General features: G+C 40.4%; 1 protein-coding gene across 2 annotated transcripts in view; it reads right to left on the bottom strand.

Moving 5' to 3' along the window:
• FLT1 (fms related receptor tyrosine kinase 1) overlaps positions 1 to 18,112 on the bottom strand; it is a 113,610-nt gene that overhangs the window by 36,066 nt on the left and 59,432 nt on the right. For both annotated transcript variants that reach the window (XM_026108882.2, XM_064504969.1), the window contains exons 12-15: positions 14,098 to 14,206; positions 7,457 to 7,747; positions 2,131 to 2,277; positions 126 to 257 (exon numbers count right to left, since the gene is read on the bottom strand). In XM_026108882.2, coding sequence (XP_025964667.2) covers positions 126 to 257; positions 2,131 to 2,277; positions 7,457 to 7,747; positions 14,098 to 14,206 — 679 coding nt within the window. The remainder of the gene's footprint in view (positions 1 to 125; positions 258 to 2,130; positions 2,278 to 7,456; positions 7,748 to 14,097; positions 14,207 to 18,112) is intronic.

Below are 18,112 nucleotides of genomic sequence, written 5' to 3'. Positions count from 1 at the left end.
ACTTCCTTCAAATTGCTGCATTCAGAGATCATCACATGATCCACAAGTCATACACCCTCCCTTCCAGCTTGAGTAAGAACATCACTCTGGGAAGCTCGCTGTTCTCACTTAATATCATTTTTTACCTTGTACCCTGACATACGCTGCACTCTCCACAGACCCTTTCAAGTTGGTGGCTATGCACTGGTAAAGTCCTTCATCCTCTTCTTTTACCCTTTCAATAAACAGCATTCGGCTTCCGGGCCCTAAAATTATTCCTGTGAAATGAAAGATTTTGCAATGAGTGGGAGCCAGGATATAAACAAAAACAGCCACTTGTGTAATAATATCTGCTTCAAGTTCTTCTCAAAAGAAATCTGAGCCACAGATTGCATAGCAAAATGTTATCTGCAGGAAAGCCAAATATACTTGGCTGTTTTGGGAAACTTTTGGAAATCAGTGTTTATAAAGCACTTGTGTGAGTGAAAAAGCTCAGCCCAACAGTATGATCCTGGGAGCACTTGGTATTAAGCATAGTGAATAGCACTATGCTTAGACTTCCATGCAAGTGAGTTTTTCAGTATGTCTCCAATTTTTAAACACATGGGTGGTCTGATTACTTAACACTACACTTCTCAAGGCAGGTCTGTCTCAGAGGCAGTCTGAGTCTTGGAGCACTTCCCAGACCTAGCTCCATGCATCCACACTGGCCTTACAGGCAACCTGGATTCAGACTTGCTACAAATCTCAGTTGCTCATGTGACAGGGGTCACTAGGCCCATTCTAGGAAGGACTCTAACTAGTGCGAAAAAGGTCCTGTTAGATGTATCCTAAAACATAGGAGTTAGTCAAAGTTTTCAACACCTCCAGAAAGCAAGGAACAGAGGCAGGCAGCAGATTTGGCCTCAGGCCTGCCTTTAAGGCACAGTACAGCCAGGAAACGTGTAGTTAAGTACACATTTACGCATTTGGCGCCAAACAGAACTATCATCCCATCATCTATTTCAGGCACTTAACTCAAGTGCTCTGGCTTACCCTACAAAGACATCTTCCTGGCTCCTAACCTTGTGTGTGTTGCGTCTACACCCAGGTTAGATACACAGCCTACTTTCTAGAAGATGGTGTGAATAACTCACGTTATAACCATGTGGTCAATGTAAAACTTCACAGAATCTAGCTCTAGATTATGTTTAGTGTCTATGTTGCAAGTCTGCACACGCTTATAACTCACTTTAACAAATACTCAGATTTTCCCAGTTGCTTTTATTCATTCTACAGTAATTTCAAACAAAACTTGCATGCAAATTTTCTAGGACATTGCTATTAAAGACTAAGGATCCAAGTTCCTATAGACCAAACCTACTTCAACATTTTTACCAGGCCTTTAAGGCTACCTCATTGTGTGGTTCTGATTTGGATATGGATGAATTCCCATGAGAAAAGTTTTGCCTTTTTCCCCATCAAATTTTTCCACCTTTTGACCCTAAAATCTTCAAGGAACACTTCCATAATTGTGGTTCCATCAGATCTAGACCTGTGGCCTTAACTAATCTTTGAAGCCACAGTCTGAACACATCAGTAAACTTCTCTCAAGGTTTTCTTATAACTGCAGCATAACACCTGAGAAGCTAATCCTTTCTGCCCCATGAAACCTAGACTCCCCTGGTACAAGTGGATGCATTTCAGTTTTGCTTGGGGACCTCAGATATGGAATTAGTCTGGTGGTCAGCCTATGAATCTAGAGCAGACTTTACATGCCTGACCACAGACTTCCCCTGGTTCTTCTACACATGTCACTCAAGCTTGGATTTATCCTTCCTAGCTACATGCCAGCCAAGATGCCTAATCCTTAGGCTCCCTCTATAGCAAATAGAGAGAAATAGGATTCTCTAGAGATAAGTCTTCTAAGATGAAAGTTGAGAAATAATATCCTTCCCACTGACTCCGTGACATCTCTAGCCTGGGAGAGGTTCTAAAGTTAGATGGTGTAACCCAGTGTGCTGCACTGTTGTCTGCCCACCTGCAAAAGATGGGTAATAATGCTTCCCTACTTCAGGATGAAAATGTTGGTAACTGTGGAAATGGTTGCCTGAGACAGATAAAACATAATGAAAAGGTTGTAAAAGGTGGGGAAGCATACAGAGCTCTCACCTGATTCTTGCTGTATTTCTTCGTGGTTTTTAAACCAGGATATCTGTGGCTCTGGGATGCCATCAACCTGGCACTCCAACATTGCAGAGTTACTGGTGTTCACCGTCTGATCCATAAGGTGCTGCAGCAGGGCTGGTGCCTCTTGAGCTACAAGACAAAATAATATCTCCATTTTACATTCCTGTAACTGTGGACTTTAAATTATCTTCCATACCAGAATTTTACTGATGTTAGATATTGGTGCAAGTGTTATACCAAGTTCATTGTTCACAGATGTTATTTACTGTTCCAGTTTGCTTACGAGCATTTGCTGTGTACAGAGTATTCCCTTTACTCAGCAACAGCAGGTTATGATGACCAATGGTTCAACACCCAATGCTGACATTGTTTGGAAGACTTCCTCAATTCCATTATCAACCACATTTGTTTACCAAGAGCAATGAGTTTCTATGAGAGCTCAGAATTTTGCATAATCGGGAGAAGCAAACTGTGACATGAAAGCTTTTAACAATTAGCAGAACAACCTTAGACCAGAGTATCTCTGCATCAGTGATAGCACTACACATTTCTATACACCAGTATATCCATGAATGTGACTTTAATCATTTATTTACTTTAAAGAATACAGTATGAATCCTATTCCGTAAACTCACATAATCCAAAACCAGAAACCATGAACACAAAAGCATTGTATTACATCTCCAAAAGTCTTCACAAACTCTTCCGCTTTTTTGTTTCACATGTTTTGCTGAAGTCAACAAGGCCTGTCCAAACCACACCAAAACTGACAAATCTGTGTTGGTGACAAAGGTACCCCATGCTCTCAGGAAGCCCAGAAAGGCTGGAAACCCTGGCAGCAGCAGCAGAAGCAAGGCCCAGCGTTGCATGCAGCATGACAACACCACTCCTGTTTCACTTTTATCTGCTTAAACTCATACAATGTGATGTAATAAAACACATTTCCATGATATTCAGTGACAGTATCAGAAGTGCACCAGTTCTGCCTCTGCTCAAGAGCCTCCCAATGGAACAGAAGAGCGTCCCAAAGACACTCTATAAACATCACGTTAAAGTCATCCCCGGAAGAAGCAAAGCAACAAATCTTCCTCATCTTCATTTCAGCCATTCCCCACTCTTCCTCCACTTTCTTACCCTGCCGAAGACTCTTCTGACAAAAATCAAGATATCTGCCACACTTATGTTCATTATGTAACAACATCTTTCTATCCATACACAACTTCTTACATGATCCCTTTCGATATTTTTGTCCCTTAAAAGCAGAGATGGAGAACCCAGTGCATCCCTGAAAAAACTCACAGACGCAGATGCACTGTAGATTCCATTGAATTTTCCGTTCCTGCAAGAACTCATTACTTGTAATGTTCCCTTTCAAAGACACTGGCCAGTGTTTACTATTGTGGTAAGACACACATTACAAAAAATAGAATAGAATAAAATAGAATAGAATAGAACAGAACAGAACAGAACAGAACAAAGTAAAACAAAGTAAAACAAAGTAAAACAAATCACCCTTTGTCAAAATATTTTCTTTCGGACCACAATAGACGTCGATATACCAATTTCAAGTATATTATCAGCTGAACTTCTGACAGTCTGTGTTTGGAGGATTATACTCTATACCTGCAGAAAAATTGACTCTGTTGTCTGTCAGACACTTACATCTTCACAATCATTTTATTACCAGCAATGAATAAAAACTCTCCAAAAAAACTAAGCACCAATGTACCACCAGTTTATCCAGTGTGTGACCCTGTAGTACTAAAAGCTTTTCAACACTTCTAAAATAGACCATCTTTACTATGCTCTTATCCCTTGAAATTAATTCCAACATAGTCATGAACCCTCAATGACCAATTTGGTCTTTCATGTGCCGCAAGTCTGTCATTTCCATGGGCAATACTATTATTTGTTTACAGTGTAGTAGACAGTCTGTTCTCATTTCATAAACAGTAATGCTCATGAGAGAAGCCATGAAGTAAACTCTTGATCAAATTCCTACACAACGACATTATCAACAATATTTTCCCTGCTGCCAGGAAGGCTGCCCTTTTGTCATTTATATCTCTCCTTGATTTTTGCACGGTTCTCATTCTTCACAAAACAATCTGTCTATGAACCAGCATGGATTGACACACATTCACGTACACAAACTGAGAGGAGGTCCACATTTCACATTTATCAGTGGTCCCTGTTGGACCCCCAACCCAGGCATTCGAAAAGAAAGAGGACAAGATGACACAACAAAGGCAAATCACACGTTCTGTGGGTTATTTGTGATTAATTTTAATTTGTTTATAGCCATACACTAGAGATGGGTTTTCATACTAAGAAAAACTTTCTTGCTTAAAACTTAGATCCAGTCACCATTCACATTCTCTCAATAATTTCTCTGCTGCAGTCAGCTGATTTTTCATGGATTTGGTCAATCTGCAGATTACTCTCACAAACCACCTGTTTCTCCAGTTCATTTTTGCAGTGAAGCCAAAGGGGAGATTTTTCAAGCAAACCCCAGCTCTGCTCACCCTGAAGCCAAGGGACTGCAGTTGCCCTCAGAGTGGGCAGATCTGAGATGCTGCTCCCCGAGCTGCATCCATATGAATGCCAGCGTCGCGCTCAGAGCCCCCGTGCTTGCCTGCAAGGCCACCAATGCTGCCTTTCCAGACCAAGTTCTGCTCTCAGTTACACCCGGGGAACTTCATTGTAGGCAGAGGTTGGCCCGGTGGAACTGCAGGATGTCCCTGAAGAGCACCCCTGGCTTCAGAGCAACCAGTGAACCAGGGGCGGGGAGGAGGAAAAGTTTCTGTCTCCAAAAGCAAACATGAGGGAAAACATTAGAATTTGTTAATTTGGGGGTATACTATTTCATTCCGTGCATTTTTGCCCTTTGTTATGCTTACGGTTGCATGTGTTGTTTGTTCATCTGTTTTTATTAACCAGTACAAAAATATAAATACATGCTTTAATTTTAACACTTAAAAAAAAAGAAATATAATTCACACCTTTCTCCCTAAATAATATATTACACAACAGAAGGTAGACACACTCCAAAAATCATCAAGATTCTCCAGTTATCTAAGGACACCAAGAATGACTGTAGTTTTTATCTGGCTACCAAGAACTGCTTTCCTCAAACATTTCCGGTGAGGTTTCTCTGTGCCTCCCAACATGGGCAGTCACACAGGGATTTTAACACATCACTGCGCGGCATGGCCCTCTGAGCACCCATCGAGACCAGACTGGCAAGATGTCCACCCAGTAATGTGATGTACATCATTGCTTAACAATTTCACAGAGGAACAGTCTAGTCTCCACATCAGTTTGTGACCCAAACTCATATTGCCTGGCAACTGCCTGCTACGAGTTACCACACTGTGGCTCTCAAGGCCACTGAAAATTCATAATGTCCTGTCATCACCGCCCACCTTGCCATCAAATGTCTTCTCACAAAATAGCCTTGTAAAAAAAGGGGGTTCCGTATTATAATTCTCCTGAAAACTTGAAAATGCTGCAGAGCACACTTGCCCCATTTTAAAGCAATTACCAATTATTTCACTTGCTTTTTTTTTAAAAAAAGAGACCCAGGTTCCTTTGCAAGAACACATTGTTTCTGGAAGCCATCGTGCTAATAATGAACAAAAGAGCTACTGTATACAAGCAGGCTATAGGTGACATTTCAAGATATAAATGATTATTCTTTTCTTTACTCTGACAACTTCCAGGTTATCAATTGTTTTCTAAGCATTTTAGGCTCCATGAAACTGGCATTATGGGGAAATGCTATTGTTTACCCTTTCACACTTGACAAAAGCAATTCCCACGTGAAATGCAAGTTTAGCCGTGGGACACAGTCTTGATACCTAAAGGAGGAAATTGTCTGGTGAGTTCCCAAGCACAAGAAACTGTCATGTTGTCACCCTCTATTTTAAAGCACAGCCACTTTGTTCCTTTGCTGTAGCTATTTTGGTCACTAAGGACTGTTTTGTTATGGCTTATGTAAATGCTATATAAATGATCGATCATAAATGTAACTAAAAATAATAAAAGCTATGCATTGTAAAAAAATAAAGTTATCAGATCTATTAAAAATAGTAACTTCTTCCTTATACAGAATTTATAATACACAGAAACGTCTCATAGCAAAACTATGAAGAAGGGAAAAAAAAGGGGGAAACACTTACAAGGAATTTTTAGATTGCCCTTAATTCTCCTTCAGCAGTTGGGCTGATTCTTAATCCCCATAAGAAATCCAATTCTCATTTGCATACCAAAAGCAAGGGATAGTTTTAATGGCTTTAATTTTGAATTTATATTTTTAAGAATGTATTAAACATTTCACTGTGCTGGCTGCAATCTTGTCAGTTGTGTTAGTGTAATATGTCTCTTTTAATAAAATAATTACAACATTACAAATTCCTGTATCTTCAGGTCAGGAACAATACTCACACTTGTCTCAAAAGCTTTTTACATTAGTGCAGAACTGACTTTAAAAATTGACCAACACAGCAACTGGAAGTCTACCTGGATTTATTTGGAGAAACATGGTTCACGTCTGTCAGTTTTAAAATCATCATTATTATAAATGATATGATAGGTCTGTGCATTATATCAACATTTTTATTTCTTCCCTGCATACTTCCTTTAGAAGATACTTTTTTAAGATTAATGTACTTTAGTGTAGAAAATAATTTCAAATAAATAAGCATTAGAACTTGCTCAGCAGGTAGTATTTATAAGTCCATCAAGATGAGATTAAAATAAAAAATATATAGTCCAGTCAATCTCAAACTGAATTGTGCTCATTCTGCACATTAAAGTTAACTTATTAAATGTCCATTGTTGACTGAAAACAGCAGTTTTTAAAGTTAATCAGTTTGTTCAGCTTTGACACTTTTGACGAGGCCGATATCAAAGTGGAAGAAAAGATTGATCCAAAGTTTTCCTTATCGCTCAGTAGGAGGCAGCAAGAAAAAAAATAACAACATGCAAAAATGTAGCACAGGGGATCTTCCAAACCCCAGCTTCCACGTGCTTTGTCAAAGCAGAAAACACCCGTCTGAACTGAACTGGAAGCTCACGCGTTATGATTTTGTTTGCTATTCCTCCTACGTCCAACCCATGGGGGAATGTGCACCACCTCAGGGCCTGAAAGGTAGCAACAGTAATAAAAGATCAAGTTGATATGAGACACCTGTGACTGTTTAATGAGTCCTTTAATGTTTTACATTGATTTGTGTTGTACAATCATTCCTTGTGCTTTTATATTTGAGGATCCGAGAGTAAACAGCCTTTTTGTTGCAGTGCTCACCTCTGATTGTAACGTCTTTCTTTTGAAGCACTTCTTTCCCCGTGTATATGTTCCTTGCTCTGCAGGCATAGGTGCCCGAGTGTGCCAGGGAAACGTTCTTGATGGTTAGCGTGAGGGTGACAGAGTACTCCTTCTTGAGAGACTTTTTTGCTTTCGTTTGATTATTTACTGTCCTTGGTAAAATCCAAGCAATGTCTTTGTACAGGAATTTGTTGGCTGAACAGGACAATATCAAATTCTCTCCTTCAATAGGCATTTTTTCCAAATTAATATGGAATCCATTTGGTACATCTGTCAAAAATCAAGAACACTTTTTAGTTTATATTAAATGAATGAGCCAAAATTAACATGGTTTATTTTTTTCCATTTATTGGGAAGCCTTTGAAATAATCAATGTTGCCATCTTCCTGCTGATGTCTCTAATCTTTTATTCGGTATGCTAGGCTTCAGCTATTCTTATAATTTGCCACAGAGTTATAAGACACTTGGGCTTGGTCATTAGTTGGTGTAAATTGAAGTTGTTCTCACAAGTAGTACACTTATACAAATGTTAAGCCCACCAAGTTAAGACAGACTGTGGCAAGGTACCAAAAGCAGAATTATTTAAAGAAAACACAATGGAATTATGAAAAAGGAGAGAAATTCTGATCTCGGCTTCAGCTCATGAACTGCATGAAACAAAATGAATCTTAAGCAGACAAGAGAAAGATACTCCAGGTCATCATACTTGGTTATATTGTTTTCATGTTATTCATGAGTATTCAGACTTATGGTGTCGAGTTCTTAAAGCACTTTCAAATCCTAAGAAATTACTGAATCTGCAATTGTATGCCAGAGATTTCCCTTGGAACAGAGGTATTTACTCCTCATGCATTTAAAACACGTCAGCCATTCAAGAGGAAAGCAGAAACACCGTCTGACCGAGGTGACCGGCTGTCTGCAGGCAACACATAAGATGAAAATCACTCTAGTCAGACTACTTGGCATTAAGTATAGGTGAGTAATATTTCCACCTGAAAAAATCAAGGATCTTTACTCCAGCCATTTGCTAAGCATAAATATGAGTTAAGTTTTAACAAAGATCATCTCTAGAAGATAGTTCGGGCAGGAACTAATTTAGCCAACAGTGTAAAAAGTCCTACTTGCAGGTTTTTGTAACATTATTGCAGCCTCAGAGCTGACTAGCTAACCACCATCTCCACTTGAGGCTCAGCCCTCAGGTAAGGGAGTTATGCCACTGGCTTAAGCGAAAGTAGAAGCAAGTTCCAGACGGAAAACGGTTCCAAGTTTTCCCCCTTGTCTGCAACCTCTCTTGGGTTATTTGTAGCCAATATGCTGATAAAGGCATTTCCTTCTGCTTGTTTAAGTGAAATCGACTTTGGCCATTTTCAATTGTTCTCTGCCTCCTAATTGCTAGGGCACTTGTCTGTGAACTTGACTCAGAATCACAAGAATAGTTTCATCTTCCATAAGGGAAAGCTATGCCTTCTTTTCTTATCTCTTAGAGCATGTACCACTTGACACAGGCTTTCATTCAGTTCCAGGCTTATCAATGTCAGTTCAGGTCTAGCACCACAGCAGCAGAGAAGTGTTAAGGCGCATCGGCAGGTTGTCTTGTACCGAGGCACCATGAAGCGCATGCGAATCAGTCCTGCAGCTATCTGCCCAGTCTCCAGTGAATAACACCCCCCACCTTCTTTCTGTAACCTCTTTTCCTGATTGACCAATCTAGCAGAAAGCTTTTCTTTACCCCCTAAGTCTTCACAATGCCAACTAAGCTGCCTTGCCTCCCCTGGGTACCCATGAACAAGATGTGCTCGCTACTGCCTTTGAAAGCATGTTCTGCATGTTGAAAGTCTGTCATCAGTTGCTCCCCTGAGTATCCTCTTTTCCAGATAAGCACTGAGTGTTAAATACTGGGTAAATGAGCTCCTGTGAGCCTGGACTGAAATTCCCTCTAACTGTAGGCACTTTGCAGAGAAACACCTGACTTCTGTGGTGTGAACTCACCTTGTCCTTGCAGTGAGGACAAAGTGTGTGCCTGTTGTTGGTTGGTGTCCAGATGTGCCAAAGATTAAAGACGTGAAAGCTGTGACCTTAAGATACTAGACTGGATTTTAAAGCCTGTGTGCTTGCTTGTTCCTCTTACATTTCATTGGTATCTTTTTTTCCCTCTCTCCAGCAAGCAAAGTTATAAGGAAAACTTTAAATTTAGTGAACTTATTTGTACATGACTATCATCAACATCCTCTCTGATGTGCTAGGGACACATGGTGACAGATTCTGATCTTAATTAAATAAGTGTCAAGCAAAAGAGCTCAGATCAAACCTTTCCCTAGAGAGGGATACAGCATATTTAGCTGTAGCCATCAAAATGTAGACATCTATTGGAAGATAATTGTTTTCTGTATGGGCAAAAGTTTACAGGCAATGGAGTGACACAAGCACCTCCAGGGAGCCATGCAAACCATGTACCTTAAGATGAGTCAAATTCCAGAGATCCTGATCCCTCACACTTAATTTTGAAGTGATCCTACATGACCAGCTTAGATTTAGATGCCTAACTTTTAGGTTAAGTTAGATGAAGTGAATCCAGTGCTTGGTTTTGTTAAAAAAGCACTGAATTCAGACATACTTAAGTCCAATGAGTAAGGCAGATTTTTGATTGTGGACAGTTACTTGGATCAAAGAAATTGCTGTTTCTTCTTCATACTAGATCTAAAATGGTTCTGATATGTATTGGAAAAGCCAGGGTTCTGGTCTGAAATACTGCTAATTTTGGCTTTTGAAAATGCCAGTAAAAGCTCAGAAGAGCCAAGCAAAACTCTTAAGATGAAACTAAAGATCCCCTGGGATTGAGAGCAACTGAACTATTTTTAACGTAGAAGGATAGCGTGCCAACAGAATAATATAGTTGCAACTACTTCCATGTTGTCAGGTCTGGAACTTTTCCTAGATGTGTCTTCTGCAAAGACAGACTCTAATTTCTGAATAAATCTAGGGACAAAAGCAAAATGCACAGGATTCCAAGCAAATCATTTGTTTAAAGACTACAAGTCCCTAATATATAACACCTCTCATCAATTGTTACGGACTCAGGCTAGCTAAATAATGTGGCTGGGAATAATGTAAAAGGGTTTTATTTACTTTAGTGATTTGGAGCTTCCTGTGGAAATAGCTCCCAGGTTTCCTGATGGAAGATTTTGTTTATCTTTGCCAAGCACCATCACAAATCTCAAAATAAAATGCGCCTAGTGACATTGGGAAACCAGGGAGATAAGGCAGAGCTGTTCCTGTTTCACCCTCTGTAATTGCAAACACACCCATGGGCCTGCTGTGTGCCAGCAAAACAGCCCCAAAAGTAGGGAAAGGGGCAGGCTGGAGGAAAGGGGGCTAGCACAGTTAAATTTGGCATAAAGGTATTGCTGCGGAGGTTGCTAAATTATCAGTGAGCAGGACAGCTTTCAGAAATCACCTTTCCATGTTGCTTTGGTATAAGGCACACAGCTACATTTGTGCTGCTGTCAGAATTAAGTCAGTGTGACAGCACCCCAAAAACATCCTTTGCCTGGCAGAGGCAACAGGAGAGGAAAGCTGTTCAAGAGCCCATGGACTTCATGTCCACCAGCCTCAAGAACAGGCTGAAAAATTACACCACCCTCAAACCTCCCAGAAACACACATGCAAATTGCACTTCAAGCCCAGAAATAACAAGATCTGCAATAATTTAACTAAGGGCTTGTTCTTACTGGGACCTCTCTGATACATTTTCTTGCACTTATTTCCTCACTACTATCTTTCTCTGTAAGGGGGGAATTTGCCACTGCAAAACTGGGGTTGCCAGGATGAGTGCTGCCTTCCCACCACCTTCACAGAGGTTTCTGCTACTGCTAGGAAAAATCATAGCTTAGAAAAGAGACTCCTCGCACCAGCACAGCAACTTCACTATAGCATGTGCTTTTTTTCATCCTCAAGACAAGTTCTCAGCGAGATTGCCTCCAAGGAAAGGGATTCTTCCTGTTCAGGTTACGCTTTCTCTCTGCCTGCTATTCAGGGTCCTTTCTTACAGATGGCAGCAGATTCTCTTCCTGCAAGGAATCACCTTCTCCTGCTTAGATACTTTCTCCTCTTACACTCAGTTTTGTGTGGTTCAGGCTGGCTTCATGTGGCTCCAGCAGCCCCAACAACATAAAATAAACGAACTCCAGAGACCTGAAGTATTGGTTTTGGATTCATTAGAAGGAAATCCTCTGCAGTGTCCTGCCCATTAGTTCACATCCATCAGCATTTTAACTGCCATTTTTTATTCCCTCAGTGTGTTTTTCAGCAAAGGCTAGAGAAATGACGCATTTGTTTCTCAGCTGACGTGAAGTGCAGGCTGTTACCCAACCACAGCAGTTTGATCTCAGCCTGACAGAGGAGAATTATGATTATATCATGCAAGCCCAACTGATGCACTCTCTGCACAAAACACAAGAATGAGCCTAACTTGATTTTTATAACAACAAAACTGCAGTATTGTTTAAACAAGCTGTGTTCAATCAGTGCAACTGAGCATCAGCAGATGTCACACAATTGAAGTGCTCAGCTCCACGAACTCAAAGGACAAACGCATTTCAACATCAGCTGTATAGAAAGGTTACCACCAGTTAAGACATTAAGAATTTCCAAGCCGTAATAAAGCGGCCACTCCTCTTTCTGAACACCAGCCAATACAAGTGTCTTCAAAGAAAAGTCATAATATTCTGCGTGTTTACATGCAAGCTTTGGTATCAAGGAGAAGGATTTCTTTCTGCCCCTAGTTAAGATATGAGAATGTGAGGTCTAAGAAGGGAAACTAACAACTTCATGTCATTGCACTAAATTATCTGAAACTACCATCAAAAACTTTGTAAGGGAGATTTGGGTACTGCAAATGGGGCCCTTCAAAATTCAGTTTCATTTAGTCTCAGGGTCTTACATGAAGACTGAGGAGTAAGAGCTAGAGAACATCAGATTCTGCAACTTGCATATTAAAAAGTCAACCACCTCAGTGAGTGACTTCCAGTACTGCTCAAAGTTGCATGTGAAGTCCCCACAAAAAGACAAGACTATAGCTCAATTGACACATTAATTTATGGAAAGCTATGTGTCATTGTTTAGCTTTCTGTCCAAACAGACACAATTTAGGGGTAAAGATCAAAGCAAAACTGTGATTCTACACGTGGGGCAGCAATCATCTTCAAGCTGGCAAATGTTCTTGTCACATCCTTTTATAGAACATGAAGATATTCTTCTTGTTTTCATATTTTAACAAAGAGGCTGCCTATGTGTCATTTGTCAGTTTATATTTCAATAAGTAGCTCTCATACTTATTACTAGATTTCCAAATTTGTAAATAATTGGCACTTTCTAAATGTGGATGCATCAGAACACTCACAAATTTTGGTCCATTAAATAAGGAGAGGGGGACATTTTACAAGGAGGTTTTCTTCCTATTTTTTTTTAAACCAATTCTAGTGACTATGTGCCTACTCTCTCTTGATATTTTCAGTACAGTAACAGAATGAGTTTCATTAACATCAGTCATCAGAATGATTAACAAGAGATTGATACTGAAAACAGGTTACAGAAAAAGCAAAAAATAAAAGGAAAATATTAATCCTATTTTTCCCTTTCAGCTTCAAGATTATGACTTTGGCATTAAAATATCAGATGTTGTAACCTTTTGTCTTCTGTCATATTTAGGAATGAATTACATTAATGACCTATCCTAAAAGTTATCATTAGCCTAAGTGCTCCACGAACTATCGCTTTCCCTGTAAACAAAAGCAAAATGAAGTCTTCCACCAGAAAACAGGTCCTTTGTAATGGCATTTGTAGAAATTATGCTGCTATATCATGCAGTAGTCATTCTTAGAAAACCCATCAGGTTTTTCTTCAGTAATTCCTGAACTCAAACCATTTGATCTTTTTTATCTGATCCTGCAAACACTTATACACACCCACTGACAGAAACATATTCATATGCACAGCTAACACATACAAGTCTTCTCAGTGTCATGGCCCAAGTTGCATCCAAGGTCTTTCTCAGAAGAGGGAATAAAATTCTGTGGTTTTTACCCTGCCATTTTTCTGCCTGTAAGTTGCTGTTGTCCCTGAGAGCTGTGAGAGGCTGCCAAGTGCCATGGGTCCCTTTCTTGTACCATGCTGCCTGCAGACAGTGTGCACTGCTCTGAGTGCACCTTTGTGAGACCTGCTGGTTTGCAAGACCTAGCAGAAGGGGCCTGTAGAGACTGACAGTGTCACACATGACACTGACTTGCTGGTCAAAATGCAGTACTGCTTCATGTACAGAATGATTGCAGAGGTTAGGCAATGTAAAAGGTCAAATTACAGGTTGCTATATTTATGAGCAATTTGTGTCATGCTGGGACACTTGATGGAAGGATGTCATTCATCAGATTTGGTTCCCCTCTTAGAAATCCAGACCACCTGCTGTGAAAAATCCTTCCAGAAACACTGAAAAGCATGGTATGAGTTTACAAGTGCACATACTACAATAATTCTCATGGTTTGGGATGTGTGTTGGGATGACAGCCTAACAATTTTAATTCCAGGACCAGGGAGCATGTTTAGCTCTAGTAGGGACTACATCTTACCTGTTACAATAAAGCTCACATTTCTTTCGGCTTTCCCCACTTTATTGGCTGCCACACAGCTGTAGATTCCGGAAGATCTGGCTTCAGCTACAACCAGAGTGCTAGCAGTCTGCGAAAGAAAGAAGAGTTTTAGCTCTCAGTGGATCATGAACTTGTTTAAAAGCTTCCTCTCTCTTTTTACTAAGTCACTGCTAACACTCCTATGATTCAGTCTCTCCATTCATTCAATGACAGGCACCACTGAGGCTATTTAAAGGAGATGTCACCATATAGAGTTTTGGAAAGGGTGGAAAAATAACAGGAAACAAGCTCCTCAGGAGACCATTATATTATCAGAGCCACCACAATGAAAAATCTCTGAATGTGTCTTTCAGGTTGACTTATCTCTTGTTGATGTAACGATAAGTTACAGAACATGAAGTGTGACGCAACACGGTTCACCCCAGGGGACAACCAGCCTGCAGGCAGCCAGTCAGCAAAGGGACTAGGTGAAGATCAACTCAGGTGCTTGGACAATGCTGGGAAAAGAATAGCTCCATTTTACACTAAATGTCTTTCACTTTCTTGTAAGTGTTAGGGGCAAAACAGAAGTTTATTCTTTATTTTTTTGGGACTATCTCCTCTTCTTTGCTTTAATATTTCTATCATTAAATAATAATCTGTTGGGATTTTTTACATTGTACTCTAGCACCACATTAAGATGGAGCTGAGACATGGGGCATGCACCTGAGTTTCAGCAGCGGGAAGCGCTCTTGAATGCCACAGTGTCTTGGTTTTCTTAGTGTCTCTGCCTTAGTTCTTCTGTAAAATATGCACTGGCAGGAGTTACAGGTAGAATTGTGACAGGGATGAAAGGAAATTGTGTGGCCATGAAATTTTGCTTTTTTGAATTATTTGAGTTTTTTTCTAAAAACCTTCAGAATATTTTTTTTTGCAATTAATACATTCTTCCTTTAAGTCTGTCTGATTGCTGGAGGCCAGAGACAAGCTCAGGAGGGCGAGTCAATGCTAAATAAAGACCAGTTATCTGAATTTCTTTATAAACACTGGCTCAGCATTCACACTGCTTCTGTGTCTCCTATTCAGAGACTTCATGGCCATCCCCAAACTCTTTGTTGCAATCTCTACATAATATAGACCTTCTGGTATCCCAAAACTTTCTTTAGCAGAGAGAGACTATTACTTTTCCAGCTACTCAAGCAAACATAGTGGAGTCAAGTTGTTTGATTTTGGCTAGACTATTTGTTTTAGAAAGATGTCTTGTGGGAAACTCAAGACTAAAAGTGATGCTAATGGTATCCTTCATCTTGTTTTGTTAAATTCAGTAGATTGGCCTCTATAAATTCCTAATTATAAAGCATGGTTCCATCCCTGTCAATATTTTGTCATTCTCTTTGAATTCCATCCAATTTTTAAACATCATTTTGTAAGGTGTGGACATAGAGTTTAGAGTAGGATTCCTGCAGTCCTTTCTGCCGACATTAACTTGGAATAGAAGGAAGTCCTGTAACATCTGCCAGAGGGTTAATGTGGGTGGTTAAAAACTGCTTCTGCCATTCCAGACTTTCCACCACAAAATTAGGCTTTCTTGTGTCTCTTCATATAACCTCATAACAACTTTGCAAAGGTAGAATCAATGACATAAAATGCACAGTAAAGGAGAATGAGGCTCTTTCTAACTCCAGGTTGCCTGATCTTTATCCTACTACACTAAGAACCAAAGTGCTTCTGAGCCTGAAGAGTACATGGCAAATATTCCTCCCAGAATAATGATTTAGGATTTTGGGGGGTTAGTATCAAAGAGTATATTGTCCTGACACTGTCAGGTATTAGCTTTTAATGGAAAATTTTCCATAACGTCTGAGTTTTACTGCTCCAGCCCACTATGATGTGACTATTACTTTTATTAGAGTAAGGTCTGCATATATGCTTGCACTTAAGCAGTATGACTGTAGTTACTGACCTGAGTGCTGATGGGTTATGTCTATCCTCATGTATTACATGACAGTAGGAAACATTCCTGGGCACCAAAGCTCAGTGATTTATGCTGTTAATTTATTAACACGTCCCCAGCATTGTTTTGGTCTGGACCAGCTTGCATTGTCCCAAATACTCCTCTAGCTCAGACCAACCAACACTCCCCAAAAGCAACCTTCAAGCAACCACCCTCTTTTGAAGGATAAGAGAAATTAATGTTATGAACACTGGCCATTCTACACATGCTGGCCTTAGTGCTACAGAGCAGCCATCAATATGTTTACTTGACTAATACAGAGATAACCATAGCATCTGGTAATAAGCAAGACTACCTTTGCAACAGAACAGAATGTTTTAGTGACACAATGTCTCTGCACACATCTTTTAGCTCATAAATTAGCCGTAAGGATAAGATAACATCTCTTTAAATAGTTTGTGAGCCCTCCAGTGGTGCAGACTGCACTCTGCACTGTGGATGCCAGCCAAAACCCACCAGAGAAGCAGCATGTACAAAACTAAGCCTGGCATGTTTTTGTTTATGGAGCAATTACAGTTATTCAAGATCGGTTTGTGCTGTGTGGTTCCTCCATACAGCTATTGCTGCAAAAGGAGTAAGAGAAAAAAAAGCTCTCACAGGCTTGTATCAACCATCTTGGCAATGGATCATGAAAAGTTTCAGGCCCTGGACTGGCAACCACATCATACACAGAAAGTCTGAATCAAGTTGCCATAAGCAGACAGAACACAGCAAATCCTTCCAGGCATGCTTGACATCTGGAACGTGCTCATCGATCTACAAACCCCATTTACCATCAAAGTCCTGATTCTTTCTTCCTCCCTTCTGTACCCACCTCACCTGAAGCACTGTGCTAAGGGCTCATTTCAGAGCCAGAGGCTAGAGAAGTGAATCATGTATTGTTGCTGCTACTGTCAGCAAAAAAAGAGGTGTGAAACAGACCATGAGATGGAAGAGGAAATTGCAGAGCTGTCCATAAAGGAAACTGATGAGGAAAAGACTGGGGAAAAGAGAGCGCAAGGCGACTGGCAACAGTCTTTGTGGTCTGGAAGCAGGATGGACTGATCTTTCCCTGGAGTGTCTCCTTAAAACTCCCTCTTCCCATAATAGCTTGGATAAAGGACTCTAACTGCTCCAGCTGATGGCAGCCAAGCAAGTGAAGGTTTCACAAAATGGTTGGTACCATGACTCTTTCATTAAGCCTACAAGGCCTCTACAGACACATGCATAAACATGCTCCATTCAGAGATCGCTGTGCTAACTTCTCTGAACAGCCCATACATTTAAAAGACAAAATACTGCCCTTTCGGCATTGAGCAGGTTAGTGTAAGTCAGCCAAACATTGTTGATACCCTCTTAGTTATGCTTTTAAGAAAATCTATTTGTTAAAATACTAGGAAGCAAATGAAAATACACTCTCCCACTGCCTTACCAGGAGCCATGCAGACTGGATTTGTCAAAGGCTAAAGGGGAGAGATTAGTTAGGAAGACCCATGTTGAAATATTGATGACACACCACTGGAATGTTCTGATTGTGCCAAAAACATTATATGATCAGCATGCCTCACACCTTGGCAAGCAGCATCAGTGCAAAACATCTGGACAACATGCTTTACCCTCAGAACTGCCACTGTGTCCAGAGAAGAAACCCTCATTGACATATCTCCAATAGCAGGGCAGTATGTGCAGGAGAGGGCCTTCTTCCCCCCTGGTTCAGGCAGTTACTCTGTTGTTTAGCAAACAGAGCTGCATTTTCCCAGTGCATCGCATGTTATCCTGATTGAACAGGCCATGAGACTGAGTGCATCCAGCTGACTCATGAGGATGTCATCATACAGACAGCTAAGTACCACCATATGCACTCCCAGCACTTTCTCAGTACTCTACACAAAATAAAGCAGTGTTTGATTCGTGTCTGTCTCACACACTGCAGGCGATCATTGATTTTAGGAGCAGGAGGGAGTTACAGCTCAGCAGAGGCAGGTGCCAAATTCTGCTGGTTTTAATCTTACCAAGCACTAG

The sequence above is a fragment of the Dromaius novaehollandiae genome, chromosome 1, assembly GCF_036370855.1.
Source record: "Dromaius novaehollandiae isolate bDroNov1 chromosome 1, bDroNov1.hap1, whole genome shotgun sequence".
Lineage (NCBI taxonomy): Eukaryota > Metazoa > Chordata > Aves > Casuariiformes > Dromaiidae > Dromaius > Dromaius novaehollandiae.
The sequence above is the reverse complement of the archived record's forward strand: the minus strand, read 5'-3'. Positions and strand labels throughout refer to the sequence as shown.